Source organism: Scyliorhinus torazame, chromosome 13 (assembly GCF_047496885.1).
Source record: "Scyliorhinus torazame isolate Kashiwa2021f chromosome 13, sScyTor2.1, whole genome shotgun sequence".
Taxonomy (NCBI): Eukaryota; Metazoa; Chordata; class Chondrichthyes; order Carcharhiniformes; family Scyliorhinidae; genus Scyliorhinus; species Scyliorhinus torazame.
In genome coordinates this window covers 34,553,354-34,579,927 of record NC_092719.1, presented here as the reverse complement: position 1 = coordinate 34,579,927, position 26,574 = coordinate 34,553,354, and the positions used below count along the sequence as shown (strand labels likewise).

The following is a 26,574-nucleotide window of genomic DNA, read 5'->3' as shown; positions in this document are numbered from 1 at the left end:
GATGGCTTCATCTGCAGAAAGTGCACCCAACTGGGGCTCCTCACAGACCGCATGGTTCGGTTGGAGCAGCAGTTGGACGCACTTAGGAGTATACAGGTTTGCGGAAAGCGTCATAGATAGCAGTTATATAGATGTGGTCACACCCACGGTGCAGGCAGAGAGATGGGTGACCACCAGAAGGGGCAGGCAGTCAGTGCAGGAATCATCTGTGTCATCTGTGGTTGTCCCCCTCTCGAACAGGTTTGGATACTGTTGGAGGGAATAGCCTAACAGGGGAAAACAGCAACAGCCAGAGCAGTGGCACCACGGCTAGCTCTGATGTTCAGCAGGGAGGGTCAAAGCGCAGAAGAGCAATAGTCATAGGGGATTCTATAGTCAGGGGCACAGATAGATGCTTCTGTAGACGTCAAAGAGACTCCAGGATGGTATGTTGCTTCCCTGGTGCCAGGGTCCAGGATGTCTCAGAACGGGTAGCGGGCATCCTGAAGGGGGAGGGCAAACAAGCAGAGGTCGTGGTACATATTGGTACTAATGACATAGGCAGGAAGGGGGATGAAGTCCTGCAGCAGGAGTTCAGGGAGCTAGGCAGAAAGTTAATAGTCAGGACATCAAGGGTTGTAATCTCAGGATTAATCCCTGTGCCACGTGCCAGTGAGGCTAGAAATAGGAAGATAGAGCAGCTAAACACGTGGCTAAACAGCTGGTGAAGAAGGGAGGGTTTCAGTTATCTGGACCACTGGGAGCTCTTCCGGGGCAGGTGTGACCTGTATAAGAAGGATGGATTGCATCTAAACTGGAGAGGCATAAATATCCTGGCCACGAGGTTTGCTAGTGTCACACGGGAGGGTTTAAACTAGTATGGCAGGGGGGTGGGCACGGGACCAATAGGTCAGAAGGTGAGAGCATTGAGGGAGAACTAGGGAATAGGGACAGTATGATTCTGAGGAAGAACAGACAGGGAGATGTTGCTGAAAGTAGCGGGACTGGTTGCCTGAAGTACATATGTTTTAATGCAAGAAGTATAATAGGTAAGGCAGATGAACTTAGAGCTTGGATTAGTACTTGAAACTATGATGTTGTTGCCATTACAGAGATCTGTTTGAGGGAAGGACAGGATTAGCAGCTAAACGTTCCAGGATTTAGATGTTTCAGGCGGGATAGAGGGGGATGGAAAAGGGGTGGAGGAGTTGTGCTACTGGTTAGGGAGAACATCACAGCTGTACTGCGGGAGGACACCTCAGAGGGAAGCAAGGCTTTATGGCTAGAGTTCAGGAATAAGATGGGTGCAGTCACAATGCTGGGGATTTACTACAGGCCTCCCAACAACCAGCGAGAGATAGAGGAACAGATAGGTAGACAGATTTTGGAAAGGAGTAAAAGCAACAGCGTCGTTGTGATGGGAGACTTTATCTTTGTGATGGGAAACTTTAACTTCCCCAACATTGACTGGGACTCACTTAGTGCTCGGGGCTTGGGCGGAGTAGAGTTTGTAAGGAGCATCCAGGAGGGCTTCTTAAAACAATATGTAGATGGTCCAACTACTGGACCTGGTATTGGGGAATGAGCCCGGCCAGGTGGTAGAGGTTTCAGTAGGGGAGCATTTCGGGAACAGTGACCACAATTCAGTAAGTTTTAAAGTGCTGGTGGACAAGGATAAGAGTGGTCCCAGGGTGAATGTGCTAAACTGGGGGAAGGCTAATTATAACAATATTAGGCGGGAACTGAAGAACCTAGATTGGGGGCGGATGTTTGAGGGTAAATCAACATCTGACATGTGGGAGTCTTTCAAATATCAGTTGAAAGGAATTCAGGACTAGCATGTTCCTGTGAGGAAGAAGGATAAATATGGCAAATTTCGGGAAACTTGGATAACGAGAAATATTGTAGGCCTCGTTAAAAAGAAAAAGGAGGCATTTGTCAGGGCTAGAAGGCTGGGAACAGATGAAGCCTGTGTGGAATATAAGGAAAGTAGGAAGGAACTTAAGCAAGGAGTCAGGAGGGCTAAAGGGGGTCACGATATGTCATTGGCAAATAGGGTTAAGGAAAATCCCACGGCTTTTTACAGATACATAAAAAGCAAGAGGGTAGCCAGGGAAAGGGTTGGCCCACTGAAGGTCAGGGGAGGAATCTATGTGTGGAGCCAGAGGAAATGGGCGAGGTACTAAATACATACTTTGCATCAGTATTCACCAAAGAGAAGGAATTGGTGGATGTTGAGTCTGGTGAAGGGTGTGCAGAAAGCCTGGGTCACATTGAGATCCAAAAAGACGAGATGTTGGGCGTCTTGAAAAATATTAAGGTGGATAAGTCCCCAGGGCCTGATGGGATCTACCTCAGAATACTGAAGGGGGCAAGAGAGGAAATTGCTGAGGCCTTGACAGAAATCTTTGGATTCTCACTGTCTTCAGGTGATGTCCCAGAGTACTGGAGAATAGCCAATGTTGTTCCTTTGTTTAAGAAGGGTAACAAGGATAATCCAGGAAACTACAGGCCGGTGAGCCTTACGTCAGTGGTAGGGAAATTACTGGAGAAAATTCTTCGAGACAGGATCTACTCCCATTTGGAAGCAAGTGGACGTATTAGCGAGAGTCAGCATGGTTTTGTGAAGGGGAGGTCGTGTCTCACTAATTTGATAGAGTTTTTAGAGGAGATCACAAAGATGATTAATGCAGGTAGGGCAGTGGATGTTGTCTATATGGACTTCAGTAAGGCCTTTGACAAGGTCCCTCATGGCAGACTGAAGGTGAAGTCACGGGATCAGAGGTGAGCTGGATACAGAACTGGCTAGGTCATAGAAGGCAGAGAGTAGCAATGGATGGGTGCTTTTCTGATTGGAGGGCTGTGACTAGTGGTGTTCCGCAGGGTTTAGTGCTGGGACCTTTGCTGTTCGTAGTATATATAAACGATTTGGAGGAAAATGTAACTGGTCTGATTATTAAGTTTGCGGAGAACACAAAGGTTGGTGGAATTGGGAATAGCGATGAGGACAGTCAGAGGATACAGAGGACTGTCAGAGGATAGATCGTTTGGAGACTTGGGCGGAGAGATGGCAGATGGAGTTTAATCCGGACAAATGTGAGGAAATGCATTTTGGAATGTCTAATGCAGGTAGGGACTATACATTGAATGTTAGAACCCTCTAAGAGTATTGGCAGTCAGAGAGATCTAGGTGTACAAGTCCACAGGTCACTGAAAATGGAGAAGGTCATCAAGAAGGCATACGGCATGCTTGCCTTCATTTGCCGGGGCATTGAGTATAAAAATTGGCAAGTCATGTTGCAACTGCAGAGAACCTTAGTTAGGCCACGCTTGGAGTATAGTATTCAATTCTTTTTTTAATGTAAATTTGAAGTACCTAATTCATTTTTTCCAATTAAGGGGCAATTTAGCGTGGCCAATCCACCTACCCAGCACATCTTTTGGGTTGTGGGGGCGAAACCCATGCAAACACGGGGAGAATGTGCAAACGCCACATGGACAGTGACCCAGAGCCGGGATTGAACCTGGGACCTCGGCACCGTGAGGCATCAGGGCTAACCCACTGCGCCACCGTGCTGCTCTCTATCGTGTTCAATTCTGATCATCACACTACCAGAAGGAAGTGGAGGTTTTGGAGAGGGTGCAGAAGAGATTTACCAGGATGTTGCCTGGTATGGAGGGCATTAGCTATGAGGAGCGGTTGAATAAACTTGATTTGTTCTCACTTGAACGACGGAAGTTGAGGGGCGACCTGATAGAGGTCTACAAAATTATGAGGGGCATAGACAGAGTGGATAGTCAGAGACTTTTTCCCAGGGTAGAGGGGTCAATTACTAGGGGGCACAGGTTTAGAGGAGATGTACGAGGCAGGTTTTTTACACAGAGGGTAGTGGGTGCCTGGAACTTGCTGCCAGAGGAGGTGGTGGAAGCAGGGACGATAGTGACGTTTAAGGGGCATCTTGACAAATACATGATTAGGATGGCAATAAAGGGATACGGACCCAGGAAGTATAGAAGATTTTAGTTTAGACGGGCAGCATGGTCGACGCAGGCTTGAAGGGCCGAAGAGCCTGTTCCTGTGCTGTACTTTTCTTTGTTCTTTGTTGACTCAGCTAGATGCCACACCACTCCACTCCCTCCCTGACTCCCTCATGACCTGACTCAGCAGCCCCCCGACTCTCCAACCCCTCAACCTTCTGCCACCCCCACTGACCTGCCATCCTACCAACCTGCCACCCTGCCCAGCTGCTACTTTACCCACCTATTTATTTACCTCACCCTACCTACTCACTTAACCACTGGCCGATTCCACCCTATCCACTTAGCCACTTACCTCACCCACCCTATCACTTGCCCACTTACCTCACTCACCTTACCCACTTACACACCTACACATTCACCCATTCACTATCTCACCACTCACTACCACACTGAAAAGCTGTTTAAATGTCCCAAAGCTTTTCAGTGTGTTAGTGGACACTTAACAGAATATGGCAGCTTGTGCTGTGCAAAGGCATGGTTTGTCTTCCCCCTGATGATTCAACACAGTGAGGAAGCAGCTTAATGGAAGTCTGCACCTCATCTCTGAAGAAGGTGAGATCAGAAGATCCAGCCAGAAATGTGGAGCTCCATCTTGGGGCAGAAAAGTAGGAGCAGAGCATCAATCTGATGATGACTGTTGCTCCTTGGAAGATTTGGGCCAATATCACCTTATATGGCTCAGCATCATACTTTGTTTTATAATGCTTCGAAAAAGCACCGTGGAATGTTCAATACATTAAAGGCAATATATAAATATAAGTTGTTGAAATTGTACTTCATGCTGTTTAATATATCTAATATATATCAATAATGAATAAGGAATGTCTGAAAGGAGGAAAGTGAGATAGAGAAGTGGTGAGGTTCGGAGGAGGACATTCCAGAGTTTGGGGCCTAGAGTCTAGGCTCCAGACAATGGAAACCAGGGCCATCAATGGTAGAACACTTAAAATTGGGGATGGACAAGAGGCCAGGAGCATGGATTTCGGGGAGGATTGTGGGGTTGGAGAAATGAATCAATGAGGCCATGGAGCAGTTAGAAAATAAGGATGAGAATTTTAGAATCAAGACACTTCTTGACCAAGGGGCAATACAGGTCATCAAACACAGAGTGATATGGAAACAGGACTTGTTGTAAAGGTAAAGCAGCAGAGCGTTGGATGACCTCAAATGTGTGGATGGTAGAATGTGGGAGACCAACCAGAAATGCATTGAAATAGTCAAGACTCAACGTGACAAAGGCATAAATGAGGGTAACAGCAGCAAATGAGCTGAGACAGAGGCAAAGTTGGACAGTGTGACCGAGATGGAAATAGCGGTCATGATATTAGCACAAATTTGAGGTTGGAAGCTCATCTCAGGTTCAAATGTGACACTAAGATCCTGGAACTATTTCCAATGACATGGAGAAGGAGAAGTGAAGATTTAATTGAGAATTTTAAAATTATAAAGTTATGACATTGTATAGAGGAAAGCTATTTCCTCTGATTGGGGAGAAATTTATTTCTGTTGAGTAACGTAGGAGCATGCAATGTTTTGCTAAAAGGAATAGTTATGATAGAGAGATTGCTTATTGCTTATTTTAGGTAGAACTTAGATTAAGATTTGAAGCAGAGAAAACTATAGAGCTTCAGAGACAGTTTTGCGCAGTGGGCTTAGTTTTGAAGGCTAATATTATGGCCTTTATGCTGTCAATTTCCACAGTTTTTATGTAAGATTTATTACAAATTGTAGAGGAAGCCTTTGGATTATTTTTTTAAAAATACATTTAGAGTACCCAATTCATTTTTTCCAATTAAGGGGCAATTTATCGTGGCCAATCCACCTATCCTACACATCTTTGGGTTGTGGGGGCGAAACCCACGAAAACATGGGGAGAATGTGCAAACTCCACACGGACAGTGACCCAGAGCCGGGATCGAACCTGCGACCTCGGTGCCGTGAGGCAGCAGTGCTAGCCTCTGCTCCACCGTGCTGACCTCGCCTTTGGATTATTGATCATTTTCACACCTCAGAGTCAGGAGGTGTAGAGTTTGAACCCGGCTGCAGACATTCCCATGAATAGAGACCCAGAGCTCGGTCTGCGGGATACTCGTGTCCGGTAATCATGGATGTCCCACCCACATAAAAATTTTTGTGGGACCCATAAAACGCTCCTGTTATATAGAATTAGCCACGCTAATGGCTGGTATAAAGGTGGTTACGGTCATGGAAGACGTTTTTCATGTCACGGGCCTTTTAATCACCCTGCAAATACTTTCATAGTTATTCTCCAAGGAAAGAGTAAAACAAATCAATGTACGAGGAACAGATTCTTCACCAGGGAGAGAAAACATGCTGACGAGGAATTTCCTTGCATTTTTGAATTTTATATTGCTTAGGTGATTGTCTCCCACAAAAATAGAACACTGGGGACAGTAAGCAATCAAATGTGTGCATATGGTGATGTCAAGGATAGGGCAAAGCCCTTGGGAAAACCCTTCATCTGTCAGTGATAAAAAATATGAAAACTTTTATGGTATGTGATGCTGTGTTCATTTCAGTTCCATCGCGTAGATCCAGAGGAATGATAAATGAAGAAAACATTGTTTTATGTTGTGTGTCTTAACAGATAACTTCTCCAGGGGTGAAGTCATACACGGTGATATTTGACATCAAGGAAACCTTTTGCCAAGAACAAGTGGAGCTGCGAGTTTGTCCATTCAAATCTGACAGTGATGCTGTAAGCGTTTATACTCTAATCATTCCTTCAGGAGAAGCCAAAACTATTTTTTTTAAAATGATCTATAACGAGGGTTATGGCTATAAACATGCTGTTTTGCAAGGAAGAAATTTACTGAGATTCTTGAACATAAATCTTATCTGGTATCTGTTCCGATTTTTCCAGTGATATTTTATTGTGTGCTTTCTATATGTTGCTATGGGAATCCCCATGGCCTTCCTTTTGTACATGTAGGCGGTGGAGTGTGTGGAGAGAATGAGAGGTAACATTCTAGGAAGATGCACAGGCATCTGAGGCCATCACTTAGAACCTACCCTTATGCTGCCACCCATTTGTCAGTAGAAATTTTCAAATAGAAATTGATTCCCAAGAAGTTTGTCACATACGAACAAGGAGCATGGTAAGCCATTCAGCCCCTTCAGTCTGCTCCGCCACTTAATAAGATCATGAATGATCTGATGGGAACCTCAAATCTGCATCATTCTACCCTCGATAACCTATCACCCCCTTGCTTGCCAAGTATTTATCCACTTTTGCCTTAAAAATATTTAGATCAATTGTAAACGGTTGAGGTTTCAGCACTGATTCCTGTGGCACACCACCCGTTACATCTTGCCATCTTGAAAAAGACCTACTTCTGCCTACTCTCTGCTTCCTGTTAGCTAACTAATCTCCTATCCATGCCAATACGTTACCACCCTGCCCCCCCCCCCCATACCATTTTCTGCAATGACCTTTTATGTGGCGTTTTATCAAATGCCTTCTGGAAATCTAAGTACAGTGCATCAACCAGTTCCCCTTTATCTACGGTACATGTTACTTCCTTAAAGAACTCTAATAAGTTGGTTAAACATGGGGTGAGATTCTCCGACCCCCCCCGCCGGGGTAGATTAAACCACCTACCTTACCGGCGGGACAAGGTGGCGCGGGCGGGCTCCGGGGTCCTGGGGGGGGCGCGGGGCGATCTGGCCCCGGGGGGCGCCCCCACGGTGGCCTGGCCCGCGATCGGGGCCCACCGATCCACGGGCGGGCCTGTGCCGTGGGGGCACTCTTTTCCTTCCGCCTTCGCCACGGTCTCCACCATGGCGGAGGCAGAAGAGACTCCCTCCACTGCGCATGCGCGGGAATGCCGTCAGCGGCCGCTAACGCTCCCGCGCATGCGCCGCCCGGAGATGCCATTTCCGCGCCAGCTGGCGGGGCACCAAAGGCCTTTTCCGCCAGCTGGCGGGGCGGAAATTTGTCCGGCGCGGGCCTAGCCCCTTAAGGTTGGGGCTCGGCCCCCCAAGATTCCGCACCTTTGGGGCGGCGCGATGCCCGACTGATTTGCGCCATTCTGGGCGCCAGTCGGCGGACATCGTGCCGATACCGGAGAATTTCGCCCCTGGTCTCTCTTTCACATTGCTATGCATATTCCTGCACCCATTTCCACAACAGGGACAGCTCCATCAGAAGTTATTGAAATATCCATTGCCTTGAACTTTGATCCATCGAATACTTCACACAACAATAGCAGATATCATACTCTACATTTGGATCATGGAAGTCACGTATGCTTTGTTTGGCTGGGTCCTTTAAATCATCTACTTTTCCATTAAAAAAAATACAGCAACATGATTTCAGCCTGCAAATCAAAGAAATTCAGAGGCACCAAAAATGCAATTCCTGAGCAGAACTGAGTAATAACTAAATGGTGCCACTATCAAATCAAATGGCCTACAATAAAATTTTCTTCAATTTGAAGGTCTGGAACAAAGTCTAGAATACTTGGGAATTAGGTAAATATGATGTTAAGATTCTAAAAGTTGGAGAGAAGAATGAAAACAATTAGAAGACAAGTTGAGCGTACCTAGTGGTTAACATTTATTTATATTTTTAAATTTCTTTATTTGTATATGTATGTTATACAGTATTAAAGTCACTGTGTTATTCCTGTAATATTTAGATATATTCTTACATTGATTCTAGTTGCAAACATGGAGTAAACATAGGCACCTTTCCAGCTGCCTGGACTTATTCTACATCAGGGGCGTCATTCTCCGACCCCCCGCCGGGTCGGAGAATGGCCGTTGGCCGCCGTGAATCCCGCCCCCGCCCCCGCCGAAGTCTCCGCTCCCGGAGATTGGGCGGGGGCGGGAATCCAGCCGCGCCGGTTGGCGGGACCCCCCGCTGGATTCTCCGGCCCGGATGGGCCGAAGTCCCGCCCAGGAATTGCCTGTCCCACCGACGTAAATCAAACCTGGTATTTACCGGCGGGACCAGGCGGCGTGGGCGGGCTCCGGGGTCCTGGGGGGGGGGCGCGGGGCGATCTGACCCCGGGGGGTGCCCCCACGGTGGCCTGGCCCGCGATCGGGGCCCACCGATCCACGGGCGGGCCTGTGCCGTGGGGGCACTCTTTCCCTTCCGCCTCCGCTACGGCCTCCACCATGGCGGAGGCGGAAGAGACTCTCCGCACTGCGCATGCGCGGGAAACTTTCAGCGCCCGCTGACGCTCCCGCGCATGCGCGGGGAAACTGACAGCGGCCGCTGACGCTCCCGCGCATGCGCCGCATTTCCGCGCCAGCTGGCGGGGCAACAAACGCCATTTCCGCCAGCTGGCGGGGCGGAAATCCCTCCGGCGTCGGCCTAGCCCCTCAATGTTGGGGCTAGGCCGCCAAAGATGCGGAGACTTCCGCACCTTTTTGCCGGCGCGATGCCCGTCTGATTTGCGCCGGCTTTGGCGCCAGTCGGCGGGCATCCCGCCGTTGGGGGAGAATTTCGCCCCAGATACTTCAGCAATATTTAAATTAAGTGATTTATGTTCTCCAGGCTGTGGGTGTTTGCGAAGCAGAAGTCTTCTTTGAATTTGGGTTCCAAATTAAAGTACCTGAGACACCTTCCTGTAATCTAAGAAGGCCTGTGAAAAGAGTGGGTGAGTAATATTTTATATAATGCTTTCGAAATAGGGCTAATTTGTGAGTCACTGTGTCATTATCACTGTGCACCAGAGAAAGCTGGGGAATTCTATTGACATCAATAGAATGAAAATTGTGTGGATTCAACAACACTCCTCCTGATTACCACTCAGGTGGTGAACAGAAAAGTTTGCGCCAGAACATTTTGGAAAAAAGAACAGTTTAGAGTACCCTAAATGGTAGGAGTGCAGCGCTTTAAGCACAGACTTTTTATGATGTTCTCCAAATTTCCCACTGTAACTTTGGCAGAAGATTGGTGGAAACCAATGTACCCTCTTGGAGTATATGGGTAATTTACTGAAGTGCTTGGCACCTTTAAATTTCTTTGCACGGCTTTGCACGCATCATAATTTACAGGGACTGGCATGTGCGAGGCCGGGGTGGGGAATTTCAGGTTGCTGCACGACCCCGCGACTGAAAGGAATCGTTGATGGAAATCCTAGACAACTGGCAAACATTTTATACTCGGCTGTTTCTCAGGGCTTTCTGTTGCTCTTCTGCCAAAATCACAGCAGCATTTTCAAGAAACACCCTCACAGAAATTTGACCATATTGATCCATAAAGGTGGGAGTGAAGGTAGAAGTGGCAATATTAAGGGAGACAAACTTTTTGGTTTGTGCAGGCATTAAATACAAAAACATGAAGTGACTGAATTTATACAGCACACCGGCTTGGCTACAATTAGGATATTATGTGCAATGGGTGGCACGGTAGCACAGTGGTTAGCACTGTGGCTTCACAGTGCCAGGGTCCCAGGTTCGATTCCCGGCTTGGGCCACTGTCTGTGCGGAATTTGCACGTTCTCCCCGTGTCTGTGTGGGTTTCCTCCGGGTGCTCCAGCTTCCTCCCACAAGTCCCGAAAGATGTGCTGTTAGGTAATTTGGACATTCTGAATTCTCCCTCTGTGTACCCGAACAGGCACCGGAATGTGGCGACTAGGGGCTTTTCACAGTAATCTAATTGCAGTGTTAATGTAAGGCTACTTGTGACAATAAAGATTATTATTATTAAAAAAAGCTTTCAACACTTTGCTACAGGAAGGCAAATAGAGTTTTAGAAAGGATAGAGTGAAGATTACACAAAATTATTACAGGAGATGGTATAATTATGAAGGTAGGTTAGAAAATGGGAGGATTTCAAGCGAGAAGGTTAAAGGGGATTGAAGAAATTTACAAAATTGTAATGACTTAGGCCAGGCTTTTGAGATTGGCTAATTAGAATACGAGTTCCCTGATTAGTGGGCCAATCAGGGAACCTCTTTCTGTGTATATAATAGGGAGTGTCAGATCCTCTGCACCCCCGGTGTAGACAGCAGACTGAATGGTCACGGTTGTTCAGCTGTTGGGTTTGTAAATAAAAGGAATTCTGGTGATGGGACTTCTGCCTCCGTGGACTTATTACAGTGGCGACGAGGAAAACGTAACAACCCGAAGAAACCTGCTCGCCAGCAGCTGCCGCATATTGAGGGTAAGCCACTGACAGGCAGAACGCCTTTATTCGGAAAGTTGGACTCTTTTGACCCAAGTCAAAAGTGGAAGACTGGGCCCAATATGTAGAGCGGATGAAGTACTTCTTTAGAGAAAACGATATAATTCCGGATGAAAAGCAACAGGTCATTCTGCTGACCGCGTGCGGGCCAGCAGCCTTTTCCATTCTGTGCAGTCTCACTTTTCCAGAGGCACCGGATACGAAAACTTTCCAGGAATTGGAACTTAGTAAAAGAGTACTATGACCCTAAGCCACCTCTGACCCTGCGAAGGTACCGGTTTTACTCAGCGTTCCGAGACACTGGGGAGCCAGTTACAAACTTTTTAACAAGATTAAGGCGATTAGCAGAGGCTTGCGAATTTAGCCTGACGCTAAATGAGGTGTTCCGAGAACATTTAGTATGTGGAATAAAGAACTTAGTAATACAGAAACGTCTGTTGGCAGAGGCCGAGCTGGATTACAAACAAGCATTGCAGCTGGCTTTGTCCTTCGAAAAAGCGGCAAACAGGGTACTCCGATGGAGGTAGACGCCCATACCAGTGAAACTGAGTTAAGGGACTACCGCTGGGGGATAGGCAACTGTATAGCCACCCTCAGGAACGACTCGGATACTAAGTTAACCAGGCCCACTCGCAGAAGCCCCCCCAAGCAAGGAAAAATTAGGTCCAGACAGACGGCAGCCCCTGCAGCCTTTTGTACAGCAAAATATTGTAGTTGTTGTCAGAGATCGGAACCAGAAAGGAGAAATAGAAGCCCAAAACCATCATCTTGGAGAAGATCATGTAGACCAGGGTACAGGAGAATGCATACCCGAGAAGACCCACCTACCTCCGACGAGGAACAAAAAAATTGTGTAACGATGGTGAAATCAAAACCCATTAAATTATCCATAAAGTTGAGTGGACGTCCCACACTGATGGAAGTCGATACGGGAGCAGCCGTATCAGTGATAGGGGAAACAGCATTCAATAAAATTCGCACTGGATTCCAACCCTTATTCCTAACCAGGACCTCGACAAAACTGAGGACATACTGGGGAACCACAGAGTGTTGGGCACAACGCATGTAACTGTGGTTTATGGAGAGCAACTGGTTAGGCTGCCTTTAATGGTAGTGAAAAGTGTCCCAAGCTTATTGGGACAAAACTGGCTAAAAGAGATCCAGCTGGATCGGGTAAACATTTTCCAGCTGAAAAATGGCCACCTGAGCGAACTCCTGTGTAAATACCCAGAGGTTTTCCGAGAAGGGCTCGGAACAATGAAGGGAGCAAAAGCGACATTGCATGTAGATCCAGATGCAGTCCCAAAATTCGACAAGGCCCGACCAGTACCTTTCGCATTAAGGCAGAAAGTCGATATGGAAATAAAATTATTAGAGCGTGAGGGGATAATAAAACCGGCCCAGTTTGCAGAGCGGGCGGCACCTGTGGTGCCTATCCTCAAGCCGGACGGCTCGGTCTGCCTTTGTGGAGATTTCAAACAAACGATTAATCGCTACTCACAACTGGACAAATACCCAATTCCCCGGATTGAGGATTTGTATGCAAAGCTGGCTGGAGGACTCCTATTCTCAAAGCTGGATATGAGCCATGCATATCTACAGCTGAAGCTGGACGCAGAGTCCCAAAAATTCTCAACGATAAACACCCTGAAGGGCCTTTTCCAGTATACAAGATTACCCTTCGGAGTATCGTCAGCTTGTGCGATATTCCAGAGCCCAGAGGACAATGGAGAATATATTGCAAGGACTACCACAAGTCGCCATTTACCTGGACGACATCCTTATTACAGGAACTACAAAGGCAGAACACCTGCAAAACCTGGAGGAAGTCCTTAGGAGGTTTTCAGCAGCAGGCATACGCCTAAAGAGGGAGAAATGTGTTTTCCCAGCACCCCAAGTAACTTATCTGGGGTACAAGGTTGACAAATCAGGGCTACACCCTTTGGAGGACTGGGTGAGGGTGATTAAAGATGCCCCTGCCCCCACCAGAATCCAGGAGTTAAGATCTTTTTTAGGACTGGTGACATATTATGGAAAGTTCATACAGAACAGAGCTTCCATCTTGGACCCCCTACACCAATTACTAAAAAAGGTGCAAGCCTGGGAGTGGTCCGCCCGCCAAGACAGAGCTTTCAAGAAGATAAAAGAACAGTTTTCCTCAGAGAACGTCTTGGCACACTACGATCCCAGAAAAGAGTTAGTGCTCACGTGCGATGCTTCTCCATATGGCGTTGGTGCAGATTTGGCACACAGAGGGCAAAATGGACAGGAAGGGCCTATAGCGTTTGCTTCCAGGACGCTGACAGCAGCAGAACAAAAGTACGCCCAAATAGAAAAGGAAGGACTGGCTGTGATCTTTGCGGTGAAGAAATTTCACCAGTACTCGTACGGACGGAGATTCACTATAATTACAGACCACAAGCCATTGCTGGGTTTGTTGAAAGAAGACAAAGCAATACCACCAATAGCTTTGGCCTTATCCAACGTTGGGCCCTACAACTGGCAGCGTACCCGTATCAACTGGAGATTGGCCAGGAACCCGGGTGGCAAACGCCGATGCACTAAGCAGGCTGCCATTACCGGACACCCCGCCATTCGTACCCAAAATAGAGGAAACGGTAATGACGTTACATTTCCTGGACACCTTTCCAGTGGCGGCACAAAACATTTGTTTATGGACCCAAAGGGACCCGGTTTTATCAAAAATAAAGCACATGGTGCTAACTGGGGAGGTGGAAACACTGGTCCAGGCGGAATTCCACTCTTACTGGAGCAGAAGAGAGCAGATCACCGTGGAAGACGGGATCCTGCTATGGGGGGCTCGAGTAATAGTTCCAAGCCAAGGACGTCGAGCCAAACTGGCTGAACTACATCATGGGCACCCTGAAGATGCTGGCCAGAAGCTTTGTCTGGTGGCTGGGCCTGGACACAGACATAGCGGCATTGGTAGGTCGGTGCCAAGAATGCCAACAAGGGCAGAAGGTGCCACCGGCAGCCCCACTGCACCCATGGGAATGGCCAGGTAGACCATGGTCGCGACTTCATGTCGATTTTACAGGCCCGTTCATGGGTTCAATGTTTTTTATAATAGTAGACGCCCATTCCAAATGGCTGGACGTCTACAAAATGAACTCTGCAAATTCAATAACTACCATTGAAAAACTCCGCACCTCGTTCGCAATTCATGGTATCCCGAAGGTGTTAGTTTCGGATAATGGATCGGTTTTCACCAGCCAGGACATCGCAAAATTTATGAAGTGGAATGGCATTCGGCACATAAGGAAGGCCCCATACCACCCGGCATCGAATGGTTTGGCGGAGAGAGCTGTCCAGACATTAAAAGTCGGGTTGAAGAAACAGTCAGCAGCATCATTGGACACCAAACTGTCGCGCTGGCTACTTGACTACAGAACAACCGCACACGTCGCAACGGGAATAGCACCGGGTGAGCTACTCATGGGCAGACTACTCCGAACCCGGCTGAGTCTACTATTCCCGAATTTAGGTGGCAGAATAGAGCGACACCAAGAGGCCCAATGCAGGGGCCGTGACAACACTCTCCGAGAAAGACAGTTCAACATGGGTGAAAATGTATGGGTCAGAAATTCTGCGAATGGCGCCACATGGGTAGCAGGAACAGTCAAGGCCAGGACAGGACCTGTGTCGTATGAGATACGTGTGGGAAAACATGTAATAAAGCAACACCAGGACTAGGTGCGGGCCTCAGATTCGTTTCCTCCTCCGGAGCTGACTCAGACCAGCCTACCAAGGACCTCCCTGACAAACTATTCACGCCCCTCTGACACCACTGCTGAGGACATCGGACTCTGATATGGACACTGTGGATGATGCCGCAGCTGTACCCCTGCCGCTGGAGGAAAGGGGCGAACCGCCCCTCAGATGCTCACTTTGGAAAAGACGGGCGCCTAGCCGTGATAACCCCCCCCTCGTCGAAGGCCGAAGTGGAGGAACCGGACCCGGCGCACAAACGATGCAGGAGCCCCGTGAATCACGAGGACCATGGGGGCTCCTCGGGCTTTGGGGGGGTAGGGGTATAATGACTTAGACCAGGCCTTTGTGATTGACCAATTAGAATATGAGTTCCCTGATTAGTGTCCCAATCAGGGAACCCCTTTCTGTGTATGTAACAGGGAGTGTCAGATCCTCTGCACTGCCGGTGTAGACAGCAGACTGAATGGTCATGGTTGTTCAGCTGTTGGGTTTGTAAATAAAAGGAATTCTGGTGACGGGATTTCTGCCTCTGAGGACTTATTACAAAAATTATAAAAGTTTTTCAGAGAGGATTGCTATTATCGGTTGGCAAATGACGACAATGGGGCATAAATTCAGGATTATCATAGGAACAAAGAGGGATGTTGAAAGAAATTTGTTTTCTCAATGCAATCCTGCCAATTATGCTTCCTCCTTGGCAGAGCAAGTTTGAGGGGCCGAATAGCCTACTCCTGCTCCTCAAGAGCAATTAGGGATTGGCGCTGTGCTCCGATGCCTCATTAGTGGAGTGGGTGCATTCCACGCTGCGCGCTGGCATGGACATGCAAATGGGAAGTGCATTGAGGTGGATAGAAAACTGGTTGGCAGAGACGAAACAAAGAGTATGACTTAATGGGTCCTTTTCAAATTGGCAGGCAGTAACTAGTGGGATGCCACAGAGATTGATGCTGGGGCCCCAGCTATTCACAATATATATTAATGATTTGGATGAGGGAACAAAATGTAACATCTCAAAGTTTGCAGATGATACCAAGTTGGGTGGGAGGGTGAACTATGATGAGGATGCAGAGATTCTACAGCATGACCTGGACAGGTTGGGCGAGTGGGCAAATCAATGGCAGATGCAGTATAATTTGGATAAGTGTGAAGTTATTTACTTTGGAACCAAAAACAGGAGGGCAGATTACTACCTGAATGGTTGTAAATTGATGGAGGGCAGTGTGCAGTGGGACCTGGGTGTCCTTGTGCACCAGTCATTGAAGGTAAGCATGCAGGTGCAGCAGGCGGTAAAGAAGATAATGGTATGTTGGCTTTCATTGCTTGAGATTTCCAGGACAGGAACAGGGATGTGTTGTTGCAATTGTACAGGGCCTTGGTGAGGCCACACTTGGAATATTGTGTGTAGATTTGGTCTCCTTTTCTGAAGAAGGACGTTCTTGCTCTCAAGGGAGTGCAGTGAAGGTTTAACAGGCTGATTCCAGGGATGGCGGGACTGTCATGTGAGGAGAGATTGACTAGTAGGATTGTTCTTGCTGGAGTTCAGAAGAATGAGAGGGGATCTCATAGAGACTTATTCTAACAGGACTAGACAGGGTAGATGCAGGGAAGATATTCCCGATGGTGGGTGTGTCCAGGACCAGGGGTCACAGTCTGCGGATTCAGGGCAAACCATTTCGGACAGAGATGTGGAGACATTTCTTCACCCAAAGTGTGGTGAGCCTGTGGAATTCATTACCACAGGAAGTAGTTGATGCTAAAACATTGAATATATTCAAGAGGCGGCTGGATATAGCACTTGGGGAGAATGGGATCAAAGGTTATGGGGAGAAAGCAGGATTAGGCTATTGAGTTGGATGATCAGCCATGATCGTGATAAATGGCGGAGCAGGCTCGAAGAGCCAAAAGGCCTCCTCCTATCTTCTATGTATCTATGTACAGTAACAGCTGTTAGCATATCATTAACGAGCCTGACCCGATAGTCTCTGGCCTCCTGCAATGCTCCACTGCCACCAACTGGCCAGGCGGAAGCGATCCCTGCGTGGTTATCTTCATAGAATCATAGAATTTACAGTGCAGAAGGAGGCCATTCGGCCCATTGAGTCGGCACCTACCCTTGGAAAGAGCACCCTACTTAAGCCCACACCTCCACCCTATCCCCGCAACCCAGTAACCCCACCTAACCGTTTTGGGCACTAAGGACAATTTAGTATGGCCAATCCACCGAGCCTGCACATCTTTGGACTGTGGGAGGAAACCGGAGCACCCGGAGGAAACCCACGCACACACGGTGAGGACGTGCAGACTCCGCACAGACAGTGACCCAAGCCGGGAATCGAACCTGGGACCCTGGAGCTGTGGAGCAACTGTGCTAGCCACTATGCTATCATGCTGCCCTGATCTTCTGGTATTTAAAATCGGGAACCGGACACCATGGCTGCTGAGGGTGTAAGAGGAGGTAAACCCAGTTCCCAAAGGCTCAACCGTGGGCTGCCAGCCATGCCACTGGCTTCAGGAAATGGGCTGTGGGTTCGGGGTTGTCTCCCTGGGACCGGGGTGGCCGGGCAGGGGCCGACATTTCCTCAGCCCACAAGGCAGCTATCTGGCTGCACACCCCACTGACTGCCCACTGTGTCAATCACAAAACGTAATAGATTCACGCCGCCCCCGGCAATTCTCCGACCCGGTGGGGGGGGCGGAGAATCCCGCCCCTGAGGTCAATTATATCATTTGGATTGGATTGGATTTGTTTATTGCCACGTGTACCGAGGTACAGTGAAAAGTATTTTTCTGCGAGCAGCTGAACAGATCATTAAATACATGGGAAGAAAAGGGAAGAAAAGAAAATACATAATAGGGCAACACAACATATACAATGTAACTACATAAGCACTGGCATCGGATGAAGCATACAGGGGTGTAGTGTTAATGAGGTCAGTCCATAAGAGGGTCATTTAGGAGTCTGATGACAGCGGGGAAGAAGCTGTTTTTGAGTCTGTTTAATGAGTCATTTAATCAGGCTTCGCTAAGAGATCTCTTTAATTTTGAAGTTGCCTTTCATGTTGATAATCGATTGTATCACTTGTTTCTCCAGTGGAGACTGTTGCTGTCCCTTGTGAACATTGCCCAGTATCTGTAAACCTTGACAATCCCTTGGTGAATGCATCTGTGGAATTAGCAGTGAAAGCCTTCAATGATGCAAATAAAGGGAAGAGGACATTCAGTCTTCACAAGATTATATATGCGATGAAAGAGGTACTGAATGAACTGATATGAAATAGACAACATGCCAATATCTTTCTAATAGATACTTGAAAAGGAAAAATGGAAAAGGTTATTGGGAAAGGGAGGGGAGTGGGATTAATTGAATCAACTGGGAACCAAAAGGTCTCCTCCTGTGCTTTAACATTGCATGGGCTGGGTTTTACAGCACCTACTGGTAGGTTTGTAGGCAGGGAGACCCATAAAATGCCATGCACACTGTACCCACCTGTCCTTGCCATGATATTACCAGCAGTGCAGGAGCCATCAGGAAATCTGTCCACACATGAGGACCTTAAGTGGCCAATAATGACCACAAGGAGGCACAGGGCGCACATGATTGGGGCAAGGCTGAGTCAGTTTTTTGGATTAGAGGACAGGTGTGTGAGGTGTTTGGGGAGCCCAGCAAATCACGCCCACATGTTCTGGGCGTGCCCAGCGCTGGATGGGTTCTGGAGGGGTATTGCGAGGACGGTGTCTAAGGTGGTAAATACCCGGGTTAAGCCGAGTTGGGGGCTCGCACTATTTGGGGTATCGGACGAGCCGGGAGTGCAGGAGGCGACAGAGGCTGGTATCCTGGCTTTTGCGTCCCTGGTAACCCGGCGGAGGATTCTGCTACAGTGGAAGGAGGCGAGGCCCCCAAGCGTGGAGGCCTGGATCAGCGACATGGCAGGGTTTATTAAACTGGAGAGGGTAAAAATTTGCCTTAAGAGGATCTGTGCAAGGGTTCTTCAGGCGGTGGCAACCGTTCCTCAACTTTCTAGCGGAGCGTTAGGAGGTGGACAGCAGCAGCAGCAACCCGGGGGGGGGGGGGGGGGAGTAAACTTTTGTGTTTACTACTGTGTTTATTATCGTTTAATGGGGGCTTGTATATTGGGGTAATATGTGACACAGCTATAAGATGTTTATTTATGTCTTCTTTGTTTTTTCTTATTTCTGTAAGGGGGGGTTGGTTGAAAATATGTAAATATTTGAATAAAAATATTTTAAAAATAAAAGTTTAAAAAATAATGACCACAAGGAGCTCAATGCGTCAGTGGGATTTAACCAGTGGTAGGTGAGGCACGCATCATGTGCCCAGGACAACAACCTGCTTGTGCACGTGGTGCGCAAGGAGAGACACCTCGTCAGGGAGCACCCCCTGCTCCACCAGGTCACTGCATCCTTCCCTTGCCCGCTGACCTGTCTACCCTGAATCCCTTGCCCTCTAGTCTGCTAACTTGGCCTTCATGATTCCTCCCTCCCCTCCACTCTGGCTCCAGCTTCGGCGCAGATTCCTCAGTGTTTGGGAATATTGTAATCCCGGCAGTGGCCAGTGCTCCCTGTGGTGCTGCTGGGACCAGATGGCTCTTGACCATTTATTTGGCTGGCAGCTCTCCGAGGCTGAACATCTTTCCCAGATGGTTGGGAGAAGTTCTGCTTCAAAGTAATTAATGGTCTCCTGAGCTTTAGAACCCTGCGGGGCCATCCGCCAGAGTGAGGGGCGGGCTCGTATCTGACTTTTCTGATTGGGTGGGTGTGGACTCCGGCCCTGATATAATAAAGTGCAGATTTGTTTTCCTTTAAGGTAGATCACAGGAAAGATTTACTAATAAAAACAACAATGGCTAAATGGCTCTTATGAATATTTTGATCCAGATGTGAACAGACTAGGTCTCGTTTCTCTTTAGTAGAGAACACAGGGGTGACAGGTTTTGATGGACAGGTTTTCAGGAGAGAAACAAAATTAGCGGCCATAATATAAGATAGTCACCATAGGGAATTCAGGAGAAATGTATTTTATTAGTTCATGAGAAGTGGGCAAAAGTGCAGATATATAATGGTTGTATGCTGCCTTGATCTACAGAATGTGGAGATGCCGGCTTTGGACTGGGGTGAGCACAGTAAGAAGTCCAACAGGTTTGTTTTGAATCACTAGCTTTCGGAGCAAGTGGAGAGAGGGATAATCACTGGAAGGGAACATTCCTGCCTGGAGATTGTCGTGCAATGTCCATTCATCCTTTGTCGCAGTGTCTGCATGGTCTCGCCAATGTACCACGCTTCAGGACATCCAGTCGGGGAACACTTCAGCAGTCAAGGGCATTCAGCCTCTGATCTTCGGTAAGCATTCTCCAAGGCGGCCTTCAGGACGCGCAACAACATAGAATTGCCAAGTAGAAACTTATAGCCAAGTTCCGCACACATAAGTACAGCCTCGACCGGGACCTTGGATTCATGTCGCATTAAATTCACCCCCCCCCCCCCCCCCCCCACCATCTGGCCTGGGCTTGCAAAATCCTACCATCTGTCCTGGCTTGAGACAATACATACCTTTTAAATCTGTGATTATCTCTCTTTCTCCAGTTGCTACATCTGGACCTGTAAAGACTTAATTACCTGCAAAGTATCGTCTTGCATCTTGGACTTTGTCTTTATATATATATATATGTTTCTGGAACCCACCTCTTCATTCACCTGAGGAAGGAGCTGTGCTCCGAAAGCTAGTGATTCGAAACAAACCTGTTGGACTTTAACCTGGTGTTGTAAGATTTGATCTACAGAAGGCAGTGCTATACAATTGGAGGATCCAGATTATAATATTATCTATATGGTTATAATTTTCCATATCTTGGATAATCATTCAGGGGAAATACTGAATAGAGACTTTATATTTCTCTCGGAAAAACAGAAGGTGAGTTAACCTTCACATTAACCAAGTCACATTGGCAGATTCCTGGATGACCTTGCAATCTAGAATGCAAGGTCATGGATAGAGGTTGAGAGACGGTAGATTTAGAACTGAGACGAGGAGGAATTACTTCTCACAGAGGGTGGTAAATTTGTGGATCTCGCTGCCCCATAGTGCGATGGCATCTGAGTCACTAAATGGTTTTGAGAAGGAGAGAGATATATTTCTGATTTTAAAAAATGGGTTAAAGAGATATGGTCACCAGGTGAGGAGGTGGATTTGAGACCAGGAAGAGATCAGCCATGATCTGATTGAATGGTGGAGCAGGCTTGAAGGGCTGAATTGCCTACTTCTGCTCCTAATTCCTATGTTCCTATCAAGCGTGCCGCTCACAATGCCTTCTCTTTGTCCCCAAGGGACAAGGTAGCTCATAATAAATTGGAAAGGGCCAAGAGGGGGAGGAATCCAGAGATTCGAGTCCTCACCCTCTATGAGGAACGGGCCCTGGAAACCGCAGGGTTGCCCCAGGAGAGAACAGCCACCATCAGCGAGATTGGCCTGCGCCAGAGAGGTGAGGTTCCACGACCCCTTCATTCAGATGACCTTTCTCAAATTAGTTGTTCATGTCTGACAAAATGATCCTTCCCTCTCACTGACCACATGTCCATTCTCTCTCATATTTAAATTTTTGAGTGTTAATTCTCAATTTACTGACAGCAGCTTTAAATATGTAAATCCAGAGTTTGTAGAACACACCCCTCACCACTGCGAAGTGCAGGGCGGGGGTGCATCCGTGGTGGCACCATAAGATCCTGCCTTTGTGACTGGCCAGAAAATCCCACCCAGTGAAACAAACCGAGAATTAACCTGGGCGGAATCCTCTGTTCCAGCTAAATGCCGGCGCCAACGGAGAATCCGCGGGTGGATCACCAGGATGCATCATTAGCATAGAAAAATATCCCAGGGTATTCCACAAAAACATAAGCAGACAAAAATTGAAAGGTGAGTATGGTGAAGGGGCAGAGCGGCTTAAGCAGGAAATTCTAAAAGGTAGGGCCTGGAAGCTAGGGCATGGCTGTCAGTGGTGAACAAAGGTGGTGGGGGATACACAGGAGACTGGATTTGGTGGTGTGTCGCGTTGTTGAAAGTTAGAGTTGGAGTTGGTTAGAGAGATAGGAAGAGATGAGGCCTCAAGCACGTATGAAAATAAGGATAAGGATGCATTGGAGGAACTGGAAGCCAATTAGGTCAGCGAGCACAGAGTGATAGGTGATCAGTGTTTGATGCAGGCAAGGATAAAGGCATCAGAATTTTACAGTGTTTAAGTGTCCTCATGTTCAGACAATAAGCTGACACCAAAGTTTTTGTGACCCGCCTATAGCTGGGGCTTATGACGCACTGATTCCAATGGGTGGAAAATCACTAGCCAGATACCATAGTGTTTTTGCCTGTTGGCTGGGTGAGAGACTTCATCTTGTGCACAAGTCCAACTGCTCATAATAATAATCTTTATTGTTGTCAAAGGTAGGCTTACATTAACACAGCAATGGAATTTCTGTGAAAAGCCCCGAGTCGCCACACTCCGGCGCCTGTTTGGTACTCAGAGGGAGAATTCAGAATGCCCAATTCACCTAACAAGTACATCTTTTGGGACTTATGGGAGGAAACCGGAGCACCCGGTGGAAATCCACGCAGACACGGGGAGAACAAGCAGACTCCGCACAGACAGTGACCCAAGCCGGGAATCAAACCCGGGAACCTGGTGCTGTGAAGCAACAGTGCTAGCCACTGTGCTACTGTGCCGCCCACTTATTTAACTTCATACAAGATAAATGCAGCCGATGTCTCTGATTTGCTTTTTCAGGTGGTAATCAGAGAGAGATACTGGGTGCATTTTCAAATTCAGGAGACAGTGTGTCAAGAGGACAAACATGAGCTTTCGCCTGAATGCCCACTTAAGGCCAAGGATGAAGCAGTAAGTTAATGTATAATTAACACACGCAATTCTGATGAATGGGAAATTATGTGAATAAGTAATAAGAAGTACACATCAATTAAAATAAAATAGGATCCGGTAGCCAGCATTGTAGATGTCAGCAGTAAACATGTGAATATTGAAGGATTATTTTAAATGTTACTGCATGCACCAAGGAATTAGGAATACTCTGTTCCAAATGTGATTCACCCTGAAGGTTACGCTTGACAACACAGAACAAACACATAGCATTTGTGCATTTAATCACTGGGAAACCAGCTAGACCAGGGTTTCTCAGACAATGATCACTTTTAACTTTTCAACTCATACACTGAAAGAAGGCCCATGTTTCTGTAATATTCAAGCATCAGGAGTAGCTTTGTTACTAGACGATGAAACCAATACAATCATCTAAAATAAATAAACATTGGCACAAAATGTTTGCGGGGGTGCATGTAGAGCCACGTAATGCCGTGCTCACGGAGAACCTCCAATATTGCCCTTGGCAAACTTTTTGGGGTCAAAAGGAGACTGTCCTCAATGAACCATGCCATGACTGGTGCCTGCATCCCAAGGGCATGGAGGCCTGAAGTCTGTCTTAAGCCTTTCAAACTCACAACCTCTACCACCTAGAAGGACAAGGGCAGCAGATGCATGGAAATGACATACCTGCGTTTCCCTCCAAACCACACATCATCCTAACTTGGAACTATATCACTGTTCCTTCACTGTAGCTGGGCCAAAATCCTGGAACTCCCTTTCTAACAGCATCATGGGTGTACCTACAACGCCCTGCAGCAGTTCAAGGAGATGGCCCATCCCACCTTCTCAAGGACAATTATGGATGGGCGATAAATGCTGGACTCGCCAGTGACACTCACATCCCATGAAAGAATTTGCAAAAAATTGCTTTCATCCAATAGTAGTAATCCCATCTCCAAAAGGGAGATTTGTACATGAGCTAAAATTAAAATGTTTTAAAAACTTACTTTTGACATTCCTGACCTAATATCTGGCCTTTGCACGGGCTACTGCCAAATTTCCAATTGGAGTACACATTCACTCTTCTTACCCATTTTCTCTGGGCACGACTTTCCCACCGCGGGTCTGGCCATTGCAGGCCCCCGAGGGGATGGAGATAGGGCAGGGCAGTGCGCTTGGCAGTCTGGCACTGCCAACCTGCTCTGTGCCCCCTTGTTGATGCCCATTTAATCATAATCTGCAAAGAGGTTACCTTGTCACACTTGCACAAATGATTGGCCCATCGAGATAGATTGTTATACCAATGGCACCGATAAATGCAAAGGGCTTGATCCACCATTATATGCTATTCTTCAGAAGCATACTTGTCACAGAATAAAGAAGGTATATTGTCTATGGGACTTTACTACCAACATTTCTCATAAAGTTGATTTAAAAAAAAGATGTTACTTTTTAACAAAATGGAGTATGCTATAGTTTCAGAAAGGAAACTATTTGTGCGTAGGATGATTAGCACAGTCTGATTGAGCTGAACAGCTAGTTTTTATGTTGTAATCTTTATGTAATGCTGTGTTCTGTACATGTCCAAGGTGCTGGGAAATTGCTATGCAGATGTTCTGTTTCCAATTGGCGAAACTAAAGGTCAGCTGAGAGGATTACCCAAATGTCAGCTATTCCAGCTGATAGTGGATAAAGGTAACATGCAACTATAAAGAAATATTTTTCTTTTTAGACATCCACCCACACCCTCTCGGTCAGCACGGTGGTGCAGTGAGTTAGCCCTGTTGCCTCACGGCGCCGAGGTCTCAGGTTCGATCCCGGCTCTGGGTCACTGTCCGTGTGGAGTTTGCACATTCTCCCTGTGTTTGCGTGGGTTTCGCCCCCACAACCCAAAGATGTGCAGGGTAGGTGGATTGGCCACGCTAAATTGCCCCTTAATTGGAAAAAATGAATTGGGTACTCTAAATTTATTTTAAAAAACAAGCACCCTTCCCTAGGTTCAAATGTAGAAGGAGATTTCAGAGCAAAATGGCAGCATTAGCACTGAAATCATACAGAAATCATACATGAGGATCTATACATACAATAAATACGATGCGTCTCCTGGCACTCCCATCACATGTTAAAGTGTCGGGGCAGCATGGCAGCACAGTGGTTAGCACTGCTGACCCACGGCGCCGAGGACCCGGGACGCTGTCTGTGTGAAGTTTGCACACTTTCCCCTGTCTGCTTGGGTGTCACCCCCCACAACCTAAAGATGTGCAGTGTAGGTGGATTGGCCACGGCAAATTGACCCTCAATTGGAAAAAAGGAATTGGGTACTCTAAAGTTTTTAAAAAACATGTCAAGTGTCATATTTGCAAGCATCATATATGCAAAATGCAAATAATACTTGCATCTGATTAGCTAACATTGTATCAGTAAAGCAGGAGCAAGTTCTACTAGTGTTTGAAAACGACAGGTGGAAAAACAACACTGCCCCATTCAGCCTGTCCCATTACGATATGCCTTTAAGGAGTAAATAATTATTAATATTATTCTTAAATATTATCGATATTCTTCTAACATGAGTTTTGTTTTCTAGATGTTGATGGGCTGTCATGTGTTGGTTGCTTTCTGCCCTTGAGGACTAACGACCCCAGAGTACACAGGACCATGGAGCATGCCATTTCTAAATTCAATGACAACAGCGGGCAGCGTTACAAATTTGCTTTGGCTCGAGTTCTTACAGCAGAACATGAGGTAAAGCCAGCGGCTGTGTGTTTTGACCTTTACTTTATCATTGACTTACTTAGAGATCTTGCACACAAATCTGACTGTCTAAATAAACTTCAAAATATGCAGTGCAATTCCCCAACAAGATCAGTGGCATTGATTTTTTTCTAAATAATATAACCAACCCTCAGATGTAAAGACACTTAGAGTGCTGGCTACATGGTTTGTTTTATATAGTAATTCACAAGTTTCAGAAAGCTTTATGACCAGAGGGTATGTAAACAATAGTTAATCACACTGTGAAGGAAGTTGTTCCCATTACTTAAGATTTACCACTTCATTGTTTTTAAATGCCAATGGTTCACTGTATCCATAAATAAAGTGTAGTCTTTTTACATCTATCATGAAGTGGACAAAAAAAACGTAAACACACTTCGCATTATGTAACTTATGCATAATATTTGATGGATAGGCCTCTTTGTTTTAGTAAATAGCATGGCCGGGATTCTCCGTTGGCGGGATCCTCCGCTTCGCCGGCTGCGCACTCGCGTGCGGATTTCCCGACAGCGTGGGGGTGCCCACAATGGGAAACTCCATTGACTGGCTCCTGGGACAGACAATCTCACTGCCAGCGGGGGCGCGCCACACCACGCCAGGAAATGGATCTGGCTGGATGGAGAATCCTGCCCAACATCTTTGACTTTCAAGAACATTGTCACAGGAGACTTTGTAATATAACTTATGCCAGTGCATTCCATCGGACATCACAAGACATTTAGGAACACTTGTAAATATCTAGAAAACCAGAAAATTGAACAGAAGCAGAGAAACTATGACAAGAAAAGGGAAATAAATTCCTTAGTGTTTAAGTCAAGTCAGCCCAGATGTTCTGATAAGGCATCAGAATCTCATTACTATTCATGAATGAACCCTATCACTGTGCATTGGTGGGGCATTGGTGGGGCATGATGTAGAGCATCACAGCTAAGCTCACTCCTGTTCTGATCCACGATTCACCTAAGTACATTACTATCAACAGCTCTTCAATCAGAAATAAAAATGGTA

At 46.9% G+C, this 26,574-nt stretch overlaps 1 protein-coding gene across 1 annotated transcript in view; it reads left to right on the top strand.

The window, feature by feature from the left end:
* Positions 1-26,574, top strand: part of LOC140387678 (kininogen-1-like) — a 46,725-nt gene that overhangs the window by 16,370 nt on the left and 3,781 nt on the right. Inside the window, exons 2-7 of the mRNA XM_072470872.1 lie at positions 6,629-6,739; positions 9,545-9,647; positions 18,003-18,163; positions 22,702-22,812; positions 24,384-24,489; positions 25,379-25,536. Coding sequence (XP_072326973.1) covers positions 6,629-6,739; positions 9,545-9,647; positions 18,003-18,163; positions 22,702-22,812; positions 24,384-24,489; positions 25,379-25,536 — 750 coding nt within the window. The remainder of the gene's footprint in view (positions 1-6,628; positions 6,740-9,544; positions 9,648-18,002; positions 18,164-22,701; positions 22,813-24,383; positions 24,490-25,378; positions 25,537-26,574) is intronic.